This window comes from Myotis yumanensis, unplaced genomic scaffold (assembly GCF_028538775.1).
Source record: "Myotis yumanensis isolate MYYU_CA2020_CCGP unplaced genomic scaffold, mMyoYum1.0.hap1 SCAF_12, whole genome shotgun sequence".
NCBI lineage: Eukaryota > Metazoa > Chordata > Mammalia > Chiroptera > Vespertilionidae > Myotis > Myotis yumanensis.
In genome coordinates this window covers 812,416-835,867 of record NW_027223763.1, presented here as the reverse complement: position 1 = coordinate 835,867, position 23,452 = coordinate 812,416, and the positions used below count along the sequence as shown (strand labels likewise).

General features: G+C 66.2%; 2 protein-coding genes across 2 annotated transcripts; both read right to left on the bottom strand.

Annotated features, from left to right (window-relative positions):
• Positions 1-6,740: 6,740 nt before the first annotated feature.
• TOR4A (torsin family 4 member A) lies at positions 6,741-9,028 on the bottom strand. Its single transcript, XM_070429976.1, is given in 4 exon segments — positions 6,741-6,923; positions 6,925-7,407; positions 7,409-8,138; positions 8,853-9,028. Coding segments are annotated over 3 exon segments (1,245 nt in total). The 5' UTR covers positions 8,102-8,138; positions 8,853-9,028; the 3' UTR covers positions 6,741-6,854.
• A 1,738-nt stretch (positions 9,029-10,766) lies between these two features.
• On the bottom strand, positions 10,767-22,114 carry NELFB (negative elongation factor complex member B). Its single transcript, XM_070431032.1, is given in 15 exon segments — positions 10,767-11,007; positions 11,087-11,195; positions 11,314-11,402; positions 11,404-11,456; positions 12,035-12,141; positions 12,865-13,007; positions 13,093-13,188; positions 13,319-13,421; positions 13,857-13,969; positions 14,492-14,677; positions 16,663-16,893; positions 17,466-17,565; positions 17,744-17,907; positions 18,722-19,086; positions 22,096-22,114. Coding segments are annotated over 15 exon segments (2,025 nt in total). The 3' UTR covers positions 10,767-10,860.
• Between the last annotated feature and the right edge of the window lie 1,338 nt (positions 22,115-23,452).

Here is a 23,452-nt window from a genome sequence, read left to right as displayed (position 1 = left end):
GCGGGAGGAGCCCCGCCGTGAGGGCCGGGCAGCGGGTGGGGGGCGGCGTTCACAAAGGCCCATCTGTGTTCAGAACCGGCGGGGGGGGTGAGGGGGGGCTGCCTGCGCCCCGGACACCTTCCCGGAGCGGGTGGGTGCGAGCCGCAGGGACCGGCTATCATCTGTGTCCTGGGGTCACGGCCTGGACCCCGGGCTCCATCCGCCTCCCCCCCCCCGCCCCGGGCGCCCACCAGACGCTGCTGTGTGTGGGGCGTGAGTGCGCCCCGCGTGGGTGGGGGTCGGACAGCCCTGCGCGCCCCCAGGACTGGGGGGTTGGACGGTGGGGGGAGCCCCCAAAGGCGACGCCTGAGGACCCCAGGCTGGCGAGACGGTGGGGGGTGGAGAAGGGGCCCCACGGGAGACGGGGACCCTCACTGCTACCCCCCCCCCACCGGCGTCCGAGGAGCAACAGGGGGTGGGGGCGGGGGCCCCGAGCCTGCTTCCTGGCCCCGGCCCGCCCCCCACACCCCGGGCGGGAATTCCACGAGTGGGGGTGGCAGCAGCGTCCACGGGGGGCGCGGGGCTTTGGGGTGACGCGCCCCCTGGAGCTCGCCCCCCTCCGTTGCCCGAGGACCGCGCGGCTTGGGCGGTGCTGCCGCCTCGTGGCCGCGGCAGGAACTGCGCCGGGGCCCGGCGTCCGAGGCTGCAGGACCCGCGGGCCCCACGGCCGACAGCGCCCGCGGGTCGCACCCCGCACCCCCTTCGATGGTTCGGGTCGGGAGCTTGCGCCCCGCTTCCTGGAGCCCAGCGCTGGCCTCCGGGCAGGTGCCGGGGGGCGTCTGGGTTTGCCGGCCGGGAGGAGCTCGCGGGGGGCGGAGGGGCGCGAGGGGCGGGGCGGGGAGCCCCGAAAGCGCTCCGATGGGCGTGGCCAAGCCGAGGCCCCTCTAAGCGGACGGGCCGGGAGGTGAGGGCGCCCAGGGGAGAGCGGAGGGGGCGAGGCCAGGAGGGGCCCAACTCGCCGGGTGACCTGGGGGCCGGGCCGTCTTCTAAGGGACCGTCCGGCCCGGCCGGCCCGCGGGGCTCAGGGTGACCTGTGAACGGGATTCAGGGTTCGAGTCCCGCTCAGGGCTCAGGCCCGGGTTGTGGGCTCCATCCCCGTGGGGGGCGGGCAGGAGGCAGCCGATTGGTGATTCTCTCTCATGGATGTTTCCATCTCTCCTACTTCCTTCCTCTCTGAAACCGATAAAAACCTATTTTAAAAATGAATACAGTGACAGCCTTGACCTGACAACGTGTGGGGCCGGGACATGGAGGGAAGGGACCGGGCTGGGAGGCGCCGGGCGAGGGGCTGGCATCGCGGCCGCAGGCAGCATCCCACCGCCTGGCCCTGGCAGGGAGGGCCCTGGGGGCGGCACCGTCCCCTGACTCAGGAAAGGGCAGGGGAGGGGACCCCCCAGTGGCCCCGGCCTCTGCAGGCCCCGAAAGGAAGCCAGACCCACGGCCTGGGACACAGCCCAGCACCGTCCGCCCTTCTCCTTTGGGGTTGATCGGGGCAGAGAGCACACCCCGGGCCCACGAGTGGACAGGCCGCGGGACAGGATCCGCTCAGCTCCGTGGACTCGCCACCGCGTGTCCCACCTCAGGACACCCAGGAACCGTCAGGCCCCGCCATGGGGTGCCACCAGGTTGCCGCACGGAGCCGGGGCCGCAGCAGAGGGGCCCGGGGCGGGGAAGGCTCGGGGGGAGGTGGGCATGGGACCTGCAGGCGCTTCGGGCCATCACCCCCCCCTCCTGCCCAGGAAGGGCCTGTGCTGGGCGTGTGCGTGGAGGAACTCGCTGGCTCGAAGCCACACCCGCTCGGATGGAGCCTGCAGACCCCGGTTACCGTGACGCATCCCCGACGGGGAGAACCCACCCAGGGGCCTGTGGTGTCCTCTTGATACCCTGTGGCCAGAACCCCAAGGGAACCAAGCCCAAATGTTCCATCAGCTTCCCGGAGAGACGACGAAATGCGAACTAGCAGAGGCCCGTGTGCGCTACGGTGGGTGGGTCTCTCAGCGGCTGCTGCAGGTGGCCTGGCCGCTCCGCTGGGCGGGCCTGTCGTTCCTGCGGCTCAAACAGCGACTCAGATTCAGCCATCGAGTCCACGTTCCAACCACCAGCAGGCAGCAGGGACAGGTCACTAGCGTCCTCTCCTTCCAGGACACTCCCTGGAAGTTGCTCTTGCTGCATCCCCTGGGCTAGAATTTGTCACATGACCGAGCTCTGCTCGGGAGGCTGGGAAGTGTAGTCTGTTGTTTAAAAAAAAAAAGTATTGCCCTCGCCGGTTTGGCTCAGTGGATGGAGCATCTACCTGCAGACTGAAGAGTCCCAGGTTCAATTCTGGCCAAGGGCACAGGCCCGGGTTTCGGGCCCGATCCCCAGTGCGGGGTGTGCAGGAGGCAGCCGATCAATGATTCTCTCATCGATGTTTCTATCGCTCCCTCTCCCTTGCTCTGAAATCAATAAAAATATATTTTTAAAAAATAGGTATTTGTTAAGCAAGATGGGTTTATTCCAAAATGAAAAAGAATTATAATTCAGGATGTGCAGGCTCATGGTGAACCACGCCCCACCTGTCCCAGCGGCGAAAGCAGAGAAGCTCTTTTATAAATGAGGGGGGTTGGGAGGGGCTGGAACTGAGAGTCCCTGAGAGGAGCCTGGTCTGGGGACGCAGTGGCTTCTCATTGGCTGAGCTGTTGCCAGGTGGGGAGAAAGCCTTCCTCCGGGCAGCTGTGACTCAGGAAACCTCAGTGGGAGAAGCTGGTGTCTGCTGTTGGAGGGACTGACAATGAGTGGTAAGTCCCCGTGAGGAGCTGCCCAATCCAATGAAAAGGAGGGCTCTGCACATGAACCTTCACTGATTTGGTCAAGATTCTGCAGCTGAAAATGGGCTGAGAGAAGGGCAGGCGGATGCAGGGGGGGTGAGTAGTCGTCCATGCCTCCCTATTGGATTCAAAACCCAGGCTCTCCAGGCCGTGTGCTTCGCCTTACTCTTCCCCATGATAATGCACAAAGCACTCCAAAAGCAGAGGATTATAGGAAGAACTTTCTAAGAACTGACATTGCTGTGTATGTAAAAAACAAACATTAACCCTAACCCTAACCCTAACCCTAACCCTAAGCCTAACCCTATCCTTATCCCTAACCCTAACCCTAACCCTAACCCTAACCCTAAGCCTATCCCTATCCCTATCCCTAACCCTAACAATAACCCTAACCCAGCCCTGACCCTGACCCTGACCCTGACCCTAATGATAATTGAAACCTTGCTCAGTATTTGCAAGGGTGTCTGACCCCACCCTGCTCTGCAGGGAGCAGCCGACTGAAAGACTGAGCCCTCCAGGGGGCAGTGCCCGGCTCACTGGCTGGGCACACAGGCCACCCTGACCCCTGGCACCCGGCAGCCCCAGGGAGCCCAGGCGGGTCTGGCCTTTGGCCCTGGGATTGTGCCCGGACGCACGATGGGCACAGCTTGGCCCCACCCTGGGCTCCACCGCAAACACGGCATCTGGGCACCTGCTGCCCAGCAGGCCGGGCAGTGCCGGAGCCGGTGCCCGAGGAGCGGGGAGGGCGGAGGGTGTGCGATGAGCCGCCCCAGCAGCCGCCTCCCCGCCCTTATCCCAGGGGGGTAATCAGTAACCAGCACTTTGAATTCTCAAGGCCCCGCCCGGGTCCATAAAGGCTCCTGCCAAGGCCTCTCACAGTCATCGCGGCCGGAGGACGGTTGGGCTTATGGCGTGTATTTCTCAGAACCCATTTACTGTGTCAATTTCCACCATAAAACGCAGCCACTGAGGGTGCGGCCGGTGTCGAAGATGTTTACGGCCACGTAACTAATGGCGCCCTCAACACAGGACACCCCCAGCCCCCCCCATCCCCCCGCCGCCCGGCCCCGGGTCTGACTTCCGTCCCAGCGACGGTGCCTGCACTAGGAGCGTCTAGAAGAACATGCGTGTGCGGCGAGCTCCTCCCATGACGCCTGTGAGATTCGCCCGTGTAGTTACACATTAGTAACTTCTGGGGGAGGGGGAGGGGGAGGGGGAAGGAGGGGGAGGGGAGGAAGGGGGAGGGGGAGGGGAGGAAGGGGGAGGGAAGGGAGGAGAGGGAGGGGGAGGGGGAGGGGAAGGAGGGGGAGGGGAGGAAGCTTCTTTTTCTTCTTTCTGTTGTTTTCACTGGAAAAATCTGGCTGAACACACAGGATTGTCTCCATCGGTAGCTTCTCAGTCGACAGCATGATCTCCTCAGTAGAAGTTCTTTTCAGACGAGGGAGGGGGAGGGGGAGGGGGAGGGGGAGGGGAGGGGAGGGGGAGGGGTGGGAGGAGGGGAGGGGTGGAAGGAGGGGGAGGGGTAGGAGGGGGAGGGGTGGGAGGGGGAGGGGGAGGGGAGGGGAGGGGAGGGGTGAAAGGAGGGGGAGGGGTGGAAGGGGGAGGGGGAGGGGAGGGAGGAGGGGGAGGGGAGGGGGAGGGAGAGGGACGTCGATGATGAGAGAGAATCGCTCCCCTCACTGCCTGTGCCCTGACCAGGAACCGAGCCACCACCTCCTGGTTCGGGGTCAACGCTCAGCCACGGAGCCACATGGCCTGGCTGGGCGACAAGATGATGTTAAACGTTCGTTTGGAAAGAAAAAGGACAAAAAAAAGACAAAATAGTCCCGAAAATAAAGCACAAAGTGAGGGGATTTCGAAGACGTCAGGACTTGCCTGGAATCGACCAACAACAACGACACGGAGACGTGTGGACCCGAGAGACACAGACTCCGGACCAGCCCCCCACGCCCTGAGCGATCTCACGTGGCCGAGCGTCCCCCAGACAATCGGCCCATCACCAACCCCCACACGGAGCGGCGGCGGCTGAGCCTCCCCTCGCGGCCCCTGGGGAACCGAGCTCAGGGCGGCCCGGCATCAGGACGAGAGCCGCTCGGACCCCGGGCAGGCGCGGCTCAGAGACGACGCAGTGCCGCTGCCCTGGAGCCAACGCGCAGCAGACAGCTCCCCCCCCAAAGCGGGTTCATTCCAGAACGAGAACCGCGGTTCGGGAGCGTGGCCCAGTGCCAACCAGCGGCCGAGCGTTCGACCCAGGAAACCGGGAGGTCACGGCTCGATTCCCGGTCGGGGCACAGGCCCGGGTTGCGGGCTCCATCCCCAGTGTGGGGCTGCAGGAGGCAGCCGACGGATGATTCTCTCTCATCATGGATGTTTCTCTCTCTCTCTCTCCCCCCCTTCCTCTCTGAAATCAATAAAAACATTTTAAAAGTAAAATAAAACCAGCCGAACAGCAGAGCCGTGTTGCGGAGCCTGAGCAGGGAGCAGGGGGCCGGGCCGGGGCCTTGGGGAGAAGCCCGGGCGGATGGCCTCCCCCAGCAGGACGCCGGCCTGGGCAGGGGCAGCAGCTGTCCGCACGGGGAGTCCAGTCCAGCAGGAAGCACACAGACCATGACTGAGCCGCTGACACCCAGAAAGAGTGGGACTGAAAGGCCCAACACGCAGTCACGCGCACGCACACACCTTGAGCAACGGGACTGGACGGCAGGGGCTGGGCAGTGTCGGCTCCTGTGTCCCAGGTTTGGCCTCAGAGGGTGGACTCTTCCGCCAGCCGCCCAGCCAGGGGGTTTGAGGTGGACAGAGCTGAGGCTGACACAGTCCTGGGGCTCCCAGCCCCCGAGCCCAGGCCGCAGGGAGCAGCCACCCCATTCCTGCCCTGAGCCCCGGGTCTGCGTGCCCCCCGCTCCGGTACCCACCCCCCCAGTGGCTTTCCTCTGCGCAGGGCGTGGGACATAATCCCATCCCCTCCCCTCGGCCAGACCTGGGCCCAGGCCCGCAGATGGGCGGGGACCAGAGAGAGCCGCCCCCCCCCCCCCCCCCCAGCAGCAGGAGGGACACCAGGGTGGGGGTCGGGCTGAGGTCAGAGGTGGGAGGGCGCACAACCGCTCCCGGTACCGAGCACCTCCCCATCCCCTTGGCGGCGCCCCCCCCTCCACGGCTCCCTCCGGGGCTGGCTGTTGTCATGCGTGTCCTCTACGCCCGTCTCCCCGGAGGCCAGGGGTCCCTCTCGGGTGGGCGGTGAACCCGGTCAGGGCGGCGGGGAGACGAGGGACCCGCCCCTGCAGCCCGGCCACCAGGTGGCAGCACTGAGCCGGCCTGGGCGCCCCCCAGAGCAGTAAGGGGGGCGGGCGGGGGTGCTGCCGGGTGACTGGGGAGGGTCCTGCTCGCAGGGTGGGCTCCCCCGGGGCTGGGGGCGGGGCCAGGGCTCAGAGGCCTCCCCCGGAGGTCAGGTGCCCCGCTTAGGCCACCTCCTGCCTGTCACCCCCAGAGAGTGCCGCCTTCCACAGCCTCCGGGCCATCCACTGGGTCAGCTCGCCGCGTGGACACACACCCGCCTGAGCATCGCCCACCTTGCTGTCCACTGTCAAACACCCACCCACCCTGACATGCAGCTTCCCCCAGGGTACCCGAGGCCAGCGAGGGCTCGGGGCCAGGGGTCCCCAGAGTGGGCAGGCGTGTGTGTGGGGGGGGGGGGGGGGGTGGCGCCGCAGCACCCGGGGCCGGGCCACACGGCTCTACAGGCAACCAGCCGGCTGTGTGAGGCCGGGAGCCGTCACCCTCTCCGAGACCATCTGCCCGGCGTCATGGGGACACACCGCCCGTCTCCCGGCGCCGGCGCCGTGGGCGCACAGTGGGCGCGGAGGGCTGTGGCCGAATGAAGAACCGGAGGGGGGCGGGTTGGAGGTCTGCGGAGTTGGGTTTATTAGGGGCCTCGGGCGCGGGGAAAACCACAGGGTCCGCTCCCCACCTGCCCCCCAACGTCTCGGGCTCCTGCCGGCGGCCCGGCCTGCGCTACAGGAGGTTCACCCGGGCCACCACCTGCTTGCAGCCGGTGACGGCGAACTCGCGGCCCGCGACGCGGGTAGTAGCTGAGCTGCGCGGCCAGGAGCTCGGCGCGGGCCTGCTCGGGGAAGAAGCCCTCCCCGGCCATCTCGTCCCGGAAACAGTTGACCACGTCCTGCTTGTCCAGCAGCAGGAAGGGCACCACGGCCGCCGCCTGCCACAGCGGGTGCCCGCGCACCAGGAGCGCCTTCAGGCTGGCGCGCAGCTCCTCGTCGGCGCGGGCCCGGTGCGCGCGGTCCGGGTGCGGGGCCGGCGTGCGGGACGCGTTCTGCAGCACGAAGCGCGTGACCTCCGCGCCGCCCGCGCTGCTGAGCAGCACGTAGACCGCGTTGTGGAAGCGGTGCGGGCGCTGCGGCTGCAGGAGGCCGTGCAGCTCGTCCAGCAGCGCCGGCGGCATCAGCTCCACCTCGTCCAGCACCAGGAGCGGCGTCTTCTCCTCCGCCTCGGCCCGCGCCACCACGTCGGCCACGTGGCGCGCCAGCTCCTCGCGACAGGCCTGCGGGGGCGCGCGCCGAGGGGCAGTGGTGCCGCGCGTGGTACTGCACCACCAGCGCGCTGTCCTCCAGCACCGCGCGGAAGTGGCGCGCCAGCAGGCGGCCCACGTGGCTCTTGCCCACGCCGCTGGGCCCGTGCAGCGCCAGGAGCAGCGGGCGGCTGTGCACGTGCGTGGACAGGTAGTCCCGCAGCAGCGCCACGAGGCGCCCCACGGCCGCCGGCTGGCCGAACACGGCGCGCTGCAGCGCCTTCTCCAGCCCGTCCAGGTCGTAGCGCAGCGCGTTGTCGTCCAGGTTCTCGATGGCGTTGAGCACCTGGAAGCCCACGATGGCCACGAGCAGCAGCAGGCAGCTCTGCGCTCGGCTGTGGCGCTCGGCGCGCGGCCGGCACCGGCGGGAGGAGTCGGGGTAGAGCACCACCCGGCTGCGCCGTCGCTTCTTGCGCGGCGTCCTCGAGGCCAGCTCGGCGGGGCCGTCGAAGGTGAAGAACTGCGGCTGGTCCGCGTCCGCGCGAGGCGCCGGGGGCCCCGAGTCCAGCCCCGGGCCCGGCGTCAGCGGGCGCCGCTTGCGCAGGAGGCACACGCGGCGGCGCAGGCGGACCACGGCTCGCAGCGGCGCGATCACGCTCGGGCCGGTGGCGCGAGGAGCCGCGGCCACGGGCTCCGAAGCCCCGGGCTCCGCGCTGGGCTGGCCGCCGTCCATGGCGCGGGGGCGGCGCTCCGCATGCAGGTCGCCCTCTCTGCAACAGGAAGACGGGAGGGTCTCCAGACTTCCGCCCGGTGACCGGGCGCCGGGGCCCTTTCCCCGAGAGAGCTCACCCCATGGGCGGCCCGGGCCTGTTCCCCGCCCGCGGGGCCGAAGGGTCGCCCCCTCGGACCAGGAAGCAGCTCCCCGCGGGGGCCCCATGCAAATCCCTCGCGTCCTCCCGTAAACAGCCGGGCCCAGAGGAAGTGGCCGGGGGTGGGGGAGGGGACGCCACTCCGGGAGGCTTATCCGGCAGCCCCCCGGCTTCCTGGAGGAGGAGTCGGGGCGGCCGGGCGCCCGATTAGGGGTGAAGATGGGTCACGGCCCGACTCCGCCCCCGCCCGCCGCTCGACTGCCCGGCGCCCAGGGCCCTCCGAGGACCAGGAGCAGCCGCTGGAGCACCGGCCGAGCACCCCCGGGAGTTGGAACGCCCCACACACTCGGGGGGGAGGGTGGGTCTGGCCGGAACTTCTGCTTTTGAGACTGAGCCCCAGCCCTGTTCCCAGGCTGAGCCCAGGCCTCCCAGCCCCACGCCCCCAAGATCCTCCCAACACCCCTCCGTGAACACTGATGGAGGGGCGGCCGGGAGCCCCCAGAGGCGGTGAGAGACGGACAGCAAGACAGGAGCAGGAGGAGAAGGGAAGAGCCACTGAGGAGATAGCTGGAGAGAGGCGGGGTGCAAACCCCTGGCCCCCAAACCACCCCATACCTGCAGCTCGTCAGGCCAGGCTCCTGCTGGACCCCAGCCCCGCAGGGCAGCCCCTGCCTGCGCCAGACACAGGCTGCGACTCAGGAAGCAGGAAAGGCCGCTTCCCGGGAGTCGGCGGGTCAGGGGCCTGGGGCCAGCTCAGGCCGGAGGGCAGGCACCTGCGGGTCCCCAGGGAGTGTCCAGCGCGGAGGAAGCCGGGGAAAATTTCCGCTTCTACGCAAAGGAAGTGAGTCAGGGGTGTGTCCAGGGCGGGACTTGGGCTGGACGGAGGCGCCAGGCGGGAGGCCTGGCTGGCTCGTCCTGGTCCCCTGACCATTGGGTCATACTCCCCTTAGCCCTGCGGGCCCCGGGCATGGCCTCCACCTGGACCCCAGGGGCACTTGCACCTCCATCTGCCTCCACAGACACCAAGCACCCAGGACATCTGGCACCCGACCCTTACAGGGCGCCCCGTGGGGGAGGGGAGCCCACATCCCTCCCTGTTCTCCCCCAGCCCTTCCTTCCCCTCCCTGACCCCAGTGGGGCCCCCAGAGCAGGGCTCATTTCCTTTTCTCCCCCCCCCGCCCCGGCTCCCCGCTCAGGTCACTGTCCTCTCCGCCTCCAAGGTGCTGACCTGCTCAGCTGGCTGCTCCCTGCACTGGCACCCCTCGGCCCCCGTCCACCTAGGGGTCCCCAGTGCCATCCACCCATATGGACGGGGCCTCCCATTCCTTCCTCTGGGCTGGAGGAGCCCAGCTTCATGGACCCGTCTGTCCATCTTGACCTTAAAACCTTAAGCCTCAGGGCACCCAGGGGTCCAGTCTGCTCACCGACTCCTCCCTTAGCTGGGCCCACCTCCCCGATTCCCAGAGATGGAAGCAGCCCCCACAGAGCTGCCTCCCGGAGCTTCCGCGCCCACAGGGCCTGCCTGCTCCTGGCCCCACCCCCTCTGGTCACTTCTCCCACTGGGTCCTCCCATCAGTGTACAAACATGTATTTCTTTTAATATTTTTTCATTGCAGAAAGGAAGAGGGAGAGAGACACAAGTGATAACAGTCACAGATCGGCTGCCTCCTACACCCCACACTGAGGATCCAGCCTGCAACCCAGGCCTGTGCCCTGACCAGGAATCGAGCCCTGACCTCCTGGTCCATAGGTTGATGCTCAACCACCGAGCCCCGCCGGCCGGGCCAAACATGAATGTCTTCCATCTTAAAAACCCACACAGCAAGCCCCTGACCTGCCCCATGATGCCTTTGCTGTCCTTGGCCCCTCCCTGCAGAGCTGCACCCGTCAAGGTCACTGACTTCCGTGGAGCAGGACCCTCGGCGTGTCACTGCTGGGGGGGGGGGGGGGCGGGCAGTGTCTCATCTGGTGGCCTCCAGCCACGCCCAGACCTTCCCGGCGACGCGGCCCACAGAGACGGACAAGGTCGGACTCGGTGCTATAGCGACCCCCACCCCTCAGCACAGAAACGCGCACCCGCTTTTACCAAAATGCTTTTATTTACACACGAGTCACCGCAGACCCTCACCTGCTGAGTGCACCTGAGCAAGGAGCACACCTCTCCCAGGGTAAACTGAGGCAGCAGGTGGGGCCTGGCAGGGGCACCCTCTCCCAGGGGTCCCAGTACAGCGGACTGTCTGCTGTTAAACACGCAGGAGTCCTCAGAGGGCCAGGCTGACCAGCAACGCTGCTAACCTGTGCCCCACGCCAGCCGCCCAGCCCCCCTGGCGAGCAGGGGCTCCCCCACTGCGCCTGCAGGCCCCACAGCGCACACCGCACAAGGCAGAGCTCACAGCCCGGAACGGTCCGTGCCCACGCACACGACTGTCAGGTCAGGGTGGGCTGAGGCGTGGAGGTGGCACCTGCCCAGGGGACCACTCTGGGTATCAGCTCAGCCACCACCCGCCCATGAGCACCGCTCTGCCTCCAGGAGACACGGGTCCCGACGATCCCAGGCCAGGGCTCTGGCCGACCAGGCCATGTCCTCCCAGGGCCGTCCACTCCCCAGCGACTCGGGGACGTGTCAGAGGCCGGCCGGGGCGGGCACGGCGGGGAGGGGCAGCTCCAGGGCCGGGGGCTCGGCGGCCGGGGCCGGGCTGGGCTTCCGGTGGTCCAGCTGCTCCAGCTTCTCGCTGAGCTGGGAGTAGAGCTCCTTCACCGCTTCGCCGCTCTGTGGGGAGCACAGGGTGTGGGCAGGCCCGGGGCGAGATCAGGGCCCCCCCAGGGTGCGGGGCAGGGGCAGCACCCACCTGGCCGCTGGGTTCCAGCACCTTCTGCAGGGCCTGCAGCCTGGTGGGCGCCACACGGTGGTGCAGGTGGAGGAGGAGCCGCAGCACGTGCCGCTGCACGTTCTCCTTCCTGCGAGAGCCAGCGGGTGGCTGCAGGGCTGCGGCCCCCCGTGTCCCCCCGCCCCGCGCAGCCGCACCCGCCCTGCACAGCACTCACCCTGCCCAGCGGCGCCCGCCCCCAGCCGTACCTTGGGGAGGCGGTGAGCAGGAAGCCATCGAAGAGGCTGCTGCAGAAGTCCTCCAGGGCAAACTCCTCGGCCAGCAGTGCCAGGTTCCCCCGTGAGCAGGTGCAGGAAGATGTCGCCGAAGGCCAGGTCGCTGAAGGTCTCCACTGCAGGCACAGCAGGGTCAGCCCGCCCTCGCCCACCTTGCTGGGCTGACAAGGGGCAACCCCTGGGCAGGGGCACCCTCTGCCTGGGGTCCTAGTACAGTGGACTGTCCACTGTCAAACACCCAGCCCTGAGCCAGCGAGGCCATGGGCCTGCCCCCCCTGTGGGAAGCCGATGCTCCCAGAAGCCCCTTCTCTCTGACTCAGCCCGAGCTTGCTCAGGGTCATTGGAAGGGGTCCACTCAGACCACGGTCTCTTCTTCCTGCTCGCAACCCACCCCCACCCATCCTCCCAGGGATGCAGCCTCCTCACTTTTGGGGGCTCCCTGATGTCGGGGACCTGAGAAGCCACACCCCCTTCCTTAGGGTTAAGGTGCCTTCCACCACCTGGAAAGGACTCTGACAGCAGGTGATGTGGGCAGAGGATCTGAGAGCAGAGAGCAGAGCTCCTCGCTTTTTACCACAACTTCCAGGAGACGTGCACTTGGGGGGAAGCCAGCTGGCTGCAGGGGGCGGGGCAGTCACGGGGCAGGGAGGGGGCAGGGGGGCAGTCACAGCGGCAGGGTGGCTCCCGCACTCACCGAGCCCGGGCAGCAGGCGGAGGAGCGCGTTCTTGTTCCTCTGCTTGGTGATGTGCAGCACGTAGTAGAGCCCCACCTCGCAGGCCATGCGCTGCTCCTGCAGGAACCTGCCGGGAGCACCCCCCTGAGCACCACCCCAAGGAGCACCCTACACCAGCCCCCTGGCCCGGCGCCCCAGCCCAGCGGTCCCTGGTGAAGCCCTCCCTCCCGGGCCCAGCCCAGCGGTCCCTGGTGAAGCCCTCCCTCCCTCCCGGGCCCAGCCCAGCGGTACCGGGTGAAGCCCTCCCTCCCTCCCTCCCGGGCCCAGCCCAGCGGTCCCTGGGGAAGCCCTCCCTCCCGGGCCCAGCCCAGCGGTACCGGGTGAAGCCCTCCCTCCCGGGCCCAGCCCAGCGGTCCCTGGGGAAGCCCTCCCTCCCGGGCCCAGCCCAGCGGTACCGGGTGAAGCCCTCCCTCCCGGGCCCAGCCCAGCGGTCCCTGGGGAAGCCCTCCCTCCCGGGCCCAGCCCAGCGGTACCGGGTGAAGCCCTCCCTCCCGGGCCCAGCCCAGCGGTACCTGGTGAAGCCCTCACTCCCGGGCCCAGCCCAGCGGTACCTGGTGAAGCCCTCCCTCCCTCCCGGGCCCAGCCCAGCGGTACCTGGTGAAGCCCTCCCTCCCGGGCCCAGCCCAGTGGTCCCTGGTGAAGCCCTCCCTCCCGGGCCCAGCCCAGTGGTACCGGGTGAAGCCCTCCCTCCCGGGCCCAGCCCAGCGGTACCTGGTGAAGCCCTCCCTCCCGGGCCCCAGCCCAGCAGTCCCTGGGGAAGCCCTCCCTCCCGGGCCCAGCCCAGCGGTACCTGGTGAAGCTCTCGGGAAGGGCGCTCGGGTAGGCGGCCGGGGCCCTCTCCTCTGCCGGGAGCTTCTGGTCCACGTTGAAGGCGTAGTCGTCCACCACGAAGGACATGAGCGTCGGCAGGAACTTGGTGATGAGCTCCACCTCCTGGGGGACCGGGAGCTCAGCCGGGCACAGCCCCGCCCACCGCCCGCCCTCCTGCCCTCGGCCTCCAGCCCCCGAGTCCCCTCACCATCCTGGGCTCCTTGAACACCTGGCTGTCGATCATGTCCCAGGCCCCCTGGCCCAGCGCCAGCAGCCTGAGCAGCAGCAGCAGATCAGGGCTGTCCTGCGGAGAACAGGCCTCAGCGCCAGCTCCCGGCGCCTCCCTCTCCCCCGCTCCCTTGTCGCTCAGTGGGGTGCTGGCTGCCCTGGTCCCCACACCCTAAGGCCGCCTGTGGCCAGCGCAGCGCACTCACCCTGGGCAGCGTCTCCTGGCCGACCAGCTCCTGCAGGTGCCGGACGGTGCTCAGGGACAGCGTGTTGATGGCGAAGGGGTCACACAGGATCATGGACAGGTCCCTGCAAGGAGCAGCATTCGTGGAAGCTGCGGGCCCAGGGAGGGCGGCCACGGGCGGGCTCCTCCCTCTGGCCCGGGAGACGGCCCTCCACGTGGAGGGAGCCCACCCTCTGCTCTCCTTCCCCAGAGGCTCACAGCTTGAAGCCTGTCTCTAACTTAGAACACTGAGGAGTCAGAAAGTTCTGGGGGCCTGAGCCTGACTCCCTTTCAGCCACGTCCCAGAGACATCACAGGCGGCCCACACCCCCCAGCAGGCGGCAGGCCCACGGCTGCGGACAGAGCCCGCCCGGGGCCCAGCCCGCAGTCCTGTCTCCACCGTGGGACGGGGTGCCCGGGCCCCCTAGACACGCTGTAGTCCACCACCGCGGACAGAGCGTGCTCATCTGGACGCTGTAGACAGGCCCCGGGGGTGGGGCTCCACAGAGGGCCAGCCTCACCCCAGGACTTGCTCCTGACCCTTCTTCACTCCGTCGAGAAACCCCTGCAGCTCCCGCGCCCGCTTGCTGTCCACGAAGCGCTCCCGGATGCAGGCGTCCAGGCACCAGGTGAACTGCGGGAAGCAGGTCAGAGCGTGAGGAGGCCCCGCTCGCCCTGGGCTCTCGCTCCCAGGCCCCGCGTCACCTCGCCAAGACCCGGCTGGGGGCCAGGACCTGTCCCAGGAGCAGGACACAGAGGCAAACAGGACTGGGTCCCGCCCACCTGCCCGGGTGTGGGAGATGATGTCTGAGTTTGTTCTAAAGGCCCCCTCTCTGGAGGCCCCACTGTGGGGCCTCAAAGTGACACCGTCTCGGCTGCCCAGCACCCGAGGGGAGGAGGGGGTGCAGGGCCCGGGTCCCAGAGCAGCCCGAGGCCCAAGGGGAGGCCCAGGCCCGGAAAGCCTGAGGCTGCAGAGGCATCAGGAGGGGCGCCCGCAGCCCCGGGGGGAGTGAGGGTGGGTGACGGAACGGGCAGGGGGGAGGCAGCAGGGCTGCGCAGACTCGGTGGTGGTGGCGGGGGGGGGCAGTCCGAGCCCAGGTACAGGACCGGGCAGCCACTGGGGAGGGGACCAGCGGGAGGGCCGGTGGGCGGGCACCTTGTGGCACGGGTCCACCGAGCAGATGTCGCCCACGTCCAGGTCGTGCAGGGACATGAGCAGCTCGGCGCGCAGCGTGCAGTAGTGCACGTTCCGCGTGCGCAGGAACAGGGTCCGCAGGAACTGCAGCACCATGTCGTACAGCTTCACGTTCTTCCCCACCATCTGCGTCAGCTTCTGCACCACCTGCCAGAGAGACCCGGCCGGCGTCACACACGCCCGGCAGCCCGCACGGCCGGAAGCGAAGCCAGCAGGTCACACGCAGCAGGGCTGAATCCTCTGGGAATGGCTGAGAGCATTTCCCCAAACCTGAGAAGGATGCATAGGTGATTGCTTGCTGGGACAGCTGAGGGCATCTTAGTCTACGTGTTATTGCCTCCTACTGGCCAAACACCTGAACAGCCGTAGGCAAATTCTTCTAATCTGACAACACCTCTGTATGCTGAACCTTGTCTTTGATGTGTATCTGCTTTAGGACAATCTGTGTCAATGAAAATCAAGGGTCCAGAGAGACAGGAGAACTTGGTTCCTTTAGCTAAGTCTTCTCTGGCTCCCCAAAATGCCTTCCAAAATTACGTTTCATCTCTGGACTCTAGTAATTTACAGGCAGCCCTTCTCCAGATTCCTGAACCCTTCTAGATGCTGAGAAACACCCACCGGCACCATACGATCCCAGCATCACACAGGGCCACGGGGCCACACAGGGCCACAGGGCCACGGAGTCACACACACAGGGCCACGGAGTCACACAGGGCCACGGAGTCACACACGCGGGGCCACAGCGTCACGCGGGGCCACGGCGTCACACAGGGCCATGGCGAAAGGAAGGGCCACGCGCCCCTCCTACTTTGGGCTGAAAGTCTCCTCTCACAGGACCCTGGCCTGTGTTGGTGGCAGTGTTTCTGGTTTGTAAGGAGGTGAAGCCCATGCCAGGCCCACAGGGTCCCTGGAAGGCCACCGGCCTGTGACCTCAGCTCCACCCAAGGCCCCAGGTCCGGCCCCGACCACCCAGACAGTGACGTGAGGAGACGGCCCCCCAATGAGGATGGGTGAGCTTTGCTGCTGTCCTCTCAGGCCCTTGGCCACGACCCGAGTCCCTGCACCCACGTACTGGGCCCCTCCAATGCCACGTGCCAGCCCTGACCCGGGTCCGCCAGCCTCACCTTGAAAAGGGGGCACAACCTGGGCCACAGCCAGGACCGCGAGGCACACCCCAGGGCGCTCGTGGCTGAGCCCCACCCCGAGGGCCACGGGGCCGCAGGACGTGCAGGAGGGGCCTGGCGTGGAGGGGAGCGAGGAGGAAGGGCGGGAGACGGCGGCAGACACAGCCCAAGGCCCAGCTATCCCAGGACGAGCGGGAGGCAGAGGACGGCGCAGACCCTCCCGCGGCAGGAAGCAGTGTGCCCACCGGCCAGGTGTTTGGGAGGAACATCAGGCCACACCCTAACTCCCACCAAACACACAAACTCCAGGTGAAAGCGGGCGTGAGAGAACGCCGGACACCAAGCGCCACTCTGCCCGCCTCGGGCCACCGGTCCCCACACGGGCCTCCCGCCTGGAACCCAGTCGGGCACCTTAGCGACCCCACCTCACAGGAAAGGCCCGTCTCCACGTGGCTGCCAGCCTCCAACCCTCCCCCGCTCCCCCGCGGGCCCTGGGAGCCCACACGGCCTCCATCGCCCTCAGCAAGCCCAGCCGGCCCTCGGCCAGGCCCTGCTCACACCTCCCCGGCTCCCCTGCCACTTCCCATCCTCCCGCCCTCGCCACCCGCCCAGCCCTCGGTGACCAACACATGACATTTACTGCGTAGTGTCAGCCCCCCCATGAGACCTCGAGTGCCCCACGCAAGCGCCCCCAAACCCCAGGGTTGCTGAAGGGTCCAGGCACCTATGGCAGGCAGTCGGCACTCGAGAAATGTCTGTCAAAGCAGCTAATGAGTCCGACATAAAACAGAAAGCATCCCAGAGCTGAGAGAGGACACGCTGAGCCGAGTGGACAGACTGGCCACGGGGCAGAGTCCAGGCCCTGACACCCGACAGTCCGCCTTGGGCAGGGAAGCCGCCCCGGGACCCGTCACAGGTGAAGCCCACTCCCAGGAGCAAACCACCCACACACTGGGGAACGTTGGGGAGCGGGACCGCAGTCACCCCACCCCACCCGGCCCGCCTCACCGCTCCCTGGCGCCGCGTCCGGGGGGAAGGACTGAAGAAGTTGTGCAGGACGGACAGCTCCGTGCTGAAGAGGGCGCGCTCCTTCTCCAGGATGTACTGCTTCAGCAGCGGGGACACCTCGTCGCCAAAGAGCGCCTGGTTGTCCTGCCAGATCTGCCGCTTCACCTCCACGGCGCAGGCCCGGTACAGCTCCTTGTCGGCCATGACCAGCTTCAGCTTCTTCTCAGGGACCTGCGGGACCACACAGGCGCCCGTGAGCAGCGCCGGGGCCCCAGCGTCTGCTTCCAGACAGGTCGATGGGGCCCGGCCGGCGCGGCTCAGGGCTTGAGCATCAACCTATGAACCAGGGGGTCACGGTTCAATTCCCAGTCGGGGCACATGCCCGGGTTACGGGCTCAACCCCCAGTGGGGGATGTGCAGGAGGCAGCCCATCAATGATTCTCTCTCATCATTGCTTTTCTATCTTTCTCTCCCTCTTCTTTCTACTCTGAAATCAATAAAAATGTTTTAAAAAAACCAGATAGATCAATAGGCTTCAGCACCACACCCCCTGGCAGAGACACCTCAAACCCAGCCCCACAGGTGCAGGCAGCCATGCTCAGTGCACACAGCCTTTCCCAGAGAGGGGCCCACGCCCCCAGCTCGGGGCTCGGGTGGCCCGGGTGGCCCGCCGCCGCCGCCGCCGCCGCCGCCGCCGGGAGAAGCCAGCCCAGAGGACACAGTCCCAGGGACACGCCCGCGGGGCAGGCGGCTCAGGGAACCTCCCGGGCGGCCGGGCTGCTGTGCTGACCTCTGGCCCTCACCTTGGGCAGGTGTTTCATGACGCACATCACCACCGGCTGCAGCGACGGCATCTTCACCAGCGAAAAGCTCTTCTCCAGCAGGTCTTCCAGCTTCTTGTACCTGGGAGACGCGGGGGCCTGAGACGCGGCGCAGGAACCAGTCGGCTGAAGGCACAGCATCCACAGGCGGGACCCGGGGTGGGGGGGAGGCCCTTCTCCGAGGGGGACGCGTAACCGAGGGGACAGTAAGTGCTGCGGGCCGTCCCCTCACAGGGGGCTGCACTGCCGCCTGCGCCCACCTCTCCTCCGCCTTCCCCTCCGCGGCGATGGCCGACACGCGCTCCAGCAGCTTCTCCCGCAGCTCGTCGAACACCGACTGGTGGAACTCCAGGCGCGGCGTCCCGTGCAGGTCCAGGAAGGGCAGGGCCGACTGCAGGGAGGGCAGCAGCACGCCGTTCTCTGTCTGGGGAAGCAGAGGGTCGGCGCGGGGTCGATTCTGCTCACTCGGAGGCAACACAGAAAGCACCGGGGCGGCCGCGTCTGGCCAGGCCCCCGGACGCGCCGCCGAGGCGACGGGAGGCAGCGGCGAGGGTGTTCCCAGCGGCGCTGGTTTTAACGACAAAGCCGCCCAGACGTCCGTCCGTGGGCACTGGCTCGGGGCACCTGGTCCCTCCGCCCCGGGGACGGAGCAAAGGAAGCAAAACCCGCCCCCTTCCCACGCGGCCCCGCCCCCAGGGCCCGGCCCCCGCGCCCCCGCCCGGCCCCCGCGCCCACGGCCCGCCCCCCGCCCCCACGGCCCGCCCCCCGCCCCCACGGCCCGGCCCCCGCGCCCACGGCCCGGCCCCCGCGCCCACGGCCCGGCCCCCGCCCCCACGGCCCGCCCCCCGCCCCCACGGCCCGCCCCCCCGCCCCCACGGCCCGGCCCCCGCGCCCACGGCCCGGCCCCCGCGCCCACGGCCCGGCCCCCGCGCCCACGGCCCGCCCCCCGCGCCCACGGCCCGGCCCCCGCGCCCACGGCCCGCCCCCCGCGCCCACGGCCCGGCCCCCGCGCCCACGGCCCGGCCCCCGCGCCCACGGCCCGCCCCCCGCGCCCACGGCCCGGCCCCCGCGCCCACGGCCCGCCCCCCGCCCCCACGGCCCGGCCCCCGCGCCCACGGCCCGCCCCCCGCGCCCACGGCCCGGCCCCCGCGCCCACGGCCCGCCCCCCGCGCCCACGGCCCGCCCCCGCGCCCACGGCCCGGCCCCCGCGCCCCCGCCCGGCCCCCGCGCCCACCCACCTGGAACTGCTCGATGGCCTTGAGCGGTTCCGTGCAGTTGGTGAGCGTCTCCTTCAGGTCCTCGCCATTGGCCACGCCCAGGTCCTGCAGCCCCGCGAACAGGGCCGAGGCCCCGGTCCCAGGCCGGCTCGGCGCCCCATCCCCACCGCGCTCCGCCGGCGCCGCCGCGGCCGCCGCAGGCCCCCCGGCAGCCCGTTCGCTCGGGCCGCGGGGGCCGCCTGAGCTCCTCTCCCCGGCGCCCTCCAGCTCCGCAGGTCCCTCCCGCAGCGCGGCGCCGCTTGGCCCAAAACCACCCCCTTCCGCCCCGCACCGCGGGTCCCGGGCTAACCGGCCCGGCCGGAAACGCCTGCGCCGCGCGGAGGTTCCTAGGAGAGGAGCCGGCCCGGCTGAGCGGCTGCGCGGACCGCGGTTAGGCCCCGGCCCCGCCCCGTCCACTTTTCATGTCCCCGCCCACCGACCCCGCCCACTTGCCGTGGCCCCGCCTTCCTCCGGCCGCCGCTTCCCCCGCCCCGCCGCGGTGTCGGCCCACGGGGTTGCCGCCCGCCCCGGCCTAGTCCTCCCGCCTGGGCCCGGAACCACCTGCGGGGCGGGGTGGGGGGGTGTGGAGGGCGCGGCGGGCGGGGCACCGCGGCAGGGGGCGGGGGCGGGGGGGGGGGAGGAGGCGTTCCTATGAACCGCAGACTGACATTTTTGCCGGATATATTTTTTATTATGAAGAGTCCTGTTGCCGCCCTAACAGCAGCCTCGGGACGCTGAGAAAGGATCTCATTAAGCGCAGAGACCTAGACGGAATCGGGGAGCCTGTGGGAGGAGCTCGCGGGTGGCGTCATCGCGAGAGCCCTAGGGGCGCGTCAGCTCCTGTGTCGCCCCAGCCCTTCCCCAACTTCCGCTTCCGGTCCGTCCCACCGGCGCGGGCTCCGCCGGCTCCCGGCGCGGGCCTCCCTGGGGCCCCGCTCCCGCTGTCGGGGCTCCCGGGCTCCCCTCCGGAACCGGTCGCCGCTTCTTGCTGAAGCCCCTGCTCGTCTGTCTGCCCCGATCGCTCGATCCCACAGTCACCCCGTTGCCTTGGGGGTCAGGCTGTTGGGAGACAGGTAGCCTTGGCCCGAGCTTTGGGAATAGGGGGTGTCCGTGCTGAACCCCGCGAGCCTTCGTTTCGGCCCCGGGCCGGACTGTCTTGCTGAAAGCGTCCAGCGGTTGGCCCGGCTCCCCGGACAGCAGGCCGCCTCCGCACGGGCTGCTCTGCCTTGGGCCTGCGCCCCCCGCCCCGCAACCTTCCACCCCCACCCCCCCCACCCCCCCACCCCACCCCCCGTGACCAGGCCGCCTGGAATCTGACCTTTGGCCCTCGCTCTGGAGAAGTCTCCGAAAAGTGGGGTCTCAGTTATTTAAGTATTTTATGGCCGCGCCTCCTCCAGGAACTCAGGTTTGAAAGATGAGGCCACGCTTCAGGGGCATGTTTCATTAAATGGACAGATCTGACCAAAAACAATTCAGAATGCAGTGGCCACTGTGGGGAACCTTGGAGATTCCCAAACTTTTTTTTTTCTTTAATTGCTTCTACAAAGAGGAAGGGGGGAGAGAAATGTTGGGGTCCAGCCCCAGCAGGTCCAGGGGTTCCCAAAGGTGTGGACGGAGTCGGCGAAGAAGGAATGACACGGGGACAGCGTTCAGATGACCAGCATAGCCAGCTTCTCTCTTTATTCTCCTGTTACATCTGTATTTATACCATTTGATCCTATAAGCATGCCTCTATAGTCACATCATGGTATGTTTCGGGTCCTGCCTTGACCTACAGTTCCTTGTTTCATGTCCATAGTTTCTTATCTGATCTTTGCCAAAAATCCCATCTCCATCTAGTTCTGTTGAGTTTAATCCTATCCATTCTATTCCAAAGGTTAGGGCTAATTTGTTATCTCCATTCCAAGGTCACTACTCTACTGTTCTGTTAAGCTACAAGGAAGTAACTGAAGGAGATTGTCTTAAGTAAAGATTATGTAGCTTGCCGAAACCGGTTTGGCTCAGTGGACAGAGCGTCGGCCTGCGGACTGAAAGGTCCTGGGTTCGATTCCGGTCAAGGGCATGTACCTGGGTTTCGGGCACATCCCCAGTAGGAGATGTGCAGGAGGCAGCTGATCGATGTTTCTCTCTCATCGATGTTTCTAACTCTCTATCTCTCTCTCTTCCTCTCTGTAAAAAATCAATAAAATATATTAAAAAAAAAAAAGATTATGTAGCTTAAGCGTGATTGTTCGTAGTTAAAGTGATTAACTACCCGCCTGGCACTTAGTTAAGGGGTTTTACTGATTTATTCCCTTCCTTAGTCCTGTTAATCCCTAACTCCAGGGAAAAATACCCACCTGGGGAAACAACCTTTCTTGGGGAGGTGGCTCTGTTTATAACACATAGCGCTAAGAAGGGGAGCAAACATATTAAGAACAGTATGCCAGGTCCCTTGAAACCTGTTGTGCAGATGTTTCTTCCCTGCAGTGACTGTGTCAAGCAACAAGGATGGACCGGCCTTCGGCAAAGAAACATCAATTGGCTGCTTCCCCAACTGGGGACGGAACCCACACCTGGGTATGTGCCCTGACTGCGAATGGAACCTGTCCAGCACTCAGGACAACCTCCAACCAACTGAGCCACATCGGCCGGAGTCCAACTTACTTTCTTAAAAGCGAAGAGGACAATAAGGGCGCTGAAACTGGCAAAGATGAGAGGGATGCCCATTTCCAGCGGTAGTTTGAGGCTTACAAACATTACCTAGAATCTGAAGTTGCCTCTTTACAAAATAAAGTCTTAGCATTAACAGGGGCAGTTGAGCTTTTAAAGGGGGGGGCCTGGAAACAGACAATAGGGTGGTGAAGGCTTGAGGTGAGTGGTGAGGGGGGTCTAGAAAGGGTCAATGGAGAAAAGGGGACGTACATAATGCTTTCAACAATACAGATTTTTTAAAAATGAAGTCCCTGCCCTGGCTGGTTTGGCTCAGTGGATAGAGCATTGGCCTGTGGACTGAAGGGTCTCGGGTTCGTTTCCGGTCAAGGGCACTTGCCAGGATTGCAGACTCCATCCCCAGTGGGGGGCATGCAGGAGGCGGCCAATCAGTGATTCTCTCTCATCATTGATGTTTCTCTCTCTCTCTCCCTCTCCCTCTCTGAAATCAATAAAAATATATTTTTTTAAAAACACACTTTAAAAAAAAATGAAGTTACTATTGACATGTGTTGCTGTTTTTAAGGAGGGGGTGGCTCCAGCGCAGCACTGCCTTGCCCCTCACCCTCACTCCACTGTCTCAGGGACCAGCTCTGAGCCCTCGGGCCCTTCGTCCCCAGCGCCGTCTCCTGCACCAGCTGACCTTCCTCTACCTGCTTCCTCACCTCCTGCCTCTGGCGACATTCTCCGAACTTAAAGTCACGCCCTCCGAGGGTCCCCACCGGCCTGTGATTTCCTACGCCCCCTGCACTGGCGCCAAATGGCCAACCGTCTCCGGGAATCCCCAAGGTGCCCGAGGAGCCTCCCAGACTTGCTGAAGAGTCTGACATGGACATTCCGACCCACCAGCCGGGGTTCCTGGTCTGTGCCAGCCGGTGAAGACGTGCTGGGCATCGGAGGAGACGTGATGTAACCATCCGGAAAGGGATTGAGAAAAACCAACCGTGTCCGGCTGGCGTGACGGTTGGTTGCGCACCATCCCCTGCCACTCTGACTCCCAGGCAGGGCACGTGCCCGGGTTTAAACACGTTGTTGGTAAATCCTAGAGGCCTGGCTGAGACCTCCGGGAGCAAGCCCAGCGGCCTTTCCCGGAGCCTGTGGGTCGGAGCTCACGTCTGACTTGCAGCCGGAGCCCCAGGAACCTGTGCGGGACTGTTATCATCGACCTCAGCTGTGGGTGTTTTTTTGTTTTCTTTTTTTTTTTTTTACAGAGGAAGGGAGAGGGGTAGAGAGTTAGAAACATCGATGAGAGAGAAACATCGATCAGCTGCCTCCTGCACACCCCCTACTGGGGATGTGCCTGCAACCCTTGATCGGAATCGAACCTGGGACCCTTGAGTACACAGGCCGTCGCTCTAGCCACTGAGCCAAACTGGCTAGGGCTGTTTTTGTTCTGTTTGTTTGTTAATCCTCACCTGAGGATAATTTTCCATTAAATTTTACAGAGTGGAAGGGAGGGGAGGGGAGAGAGAGAAACATCAGTGAGAGAGACCCATCAATTGGTTGCTTCCCGCATGTGCCCTGACCAGGGTGGGGGGGGGGATGGAGCCTGCAACCAAGATATGAGCCCTTGACCTGAATTGAACCCAGCACCCTTCAGTCCGAGGTCTGATGCTCTATCCACTAGGGCTGACTTCATATGGTTTTTAAGAAAATTCTGGCCCTGGCTGGTTTGGCCTAGTGGATAGAGCACCATCAGTGTGTGGACTGAAGGATCCTGGGTTCAATTCAGATCAAAGGCACATGCCCAGGGTTTGGGCTTGATCCCCAGTAGGGGGCGTGCAGGAAGCAGCTGATCAATGTCTCTCCCTCTCTGACATCAATAAAAGTGTATTTAGCCGAAACCGGTTTGGCTCAGTGGATAGAGCGTCGGCCTGCGGACTGAGGGGTCCCAGGTTCGATTCCGGTCAAGGGCATGTACCTGGGTTGCGAGCACATCCCCAGTAGGGGATGTGCAGGAGGCGGCTGATCGATGTTTCTCTCTCATCGATGTTTCTGACTCTCTATCTCTCTCCCTTTCTC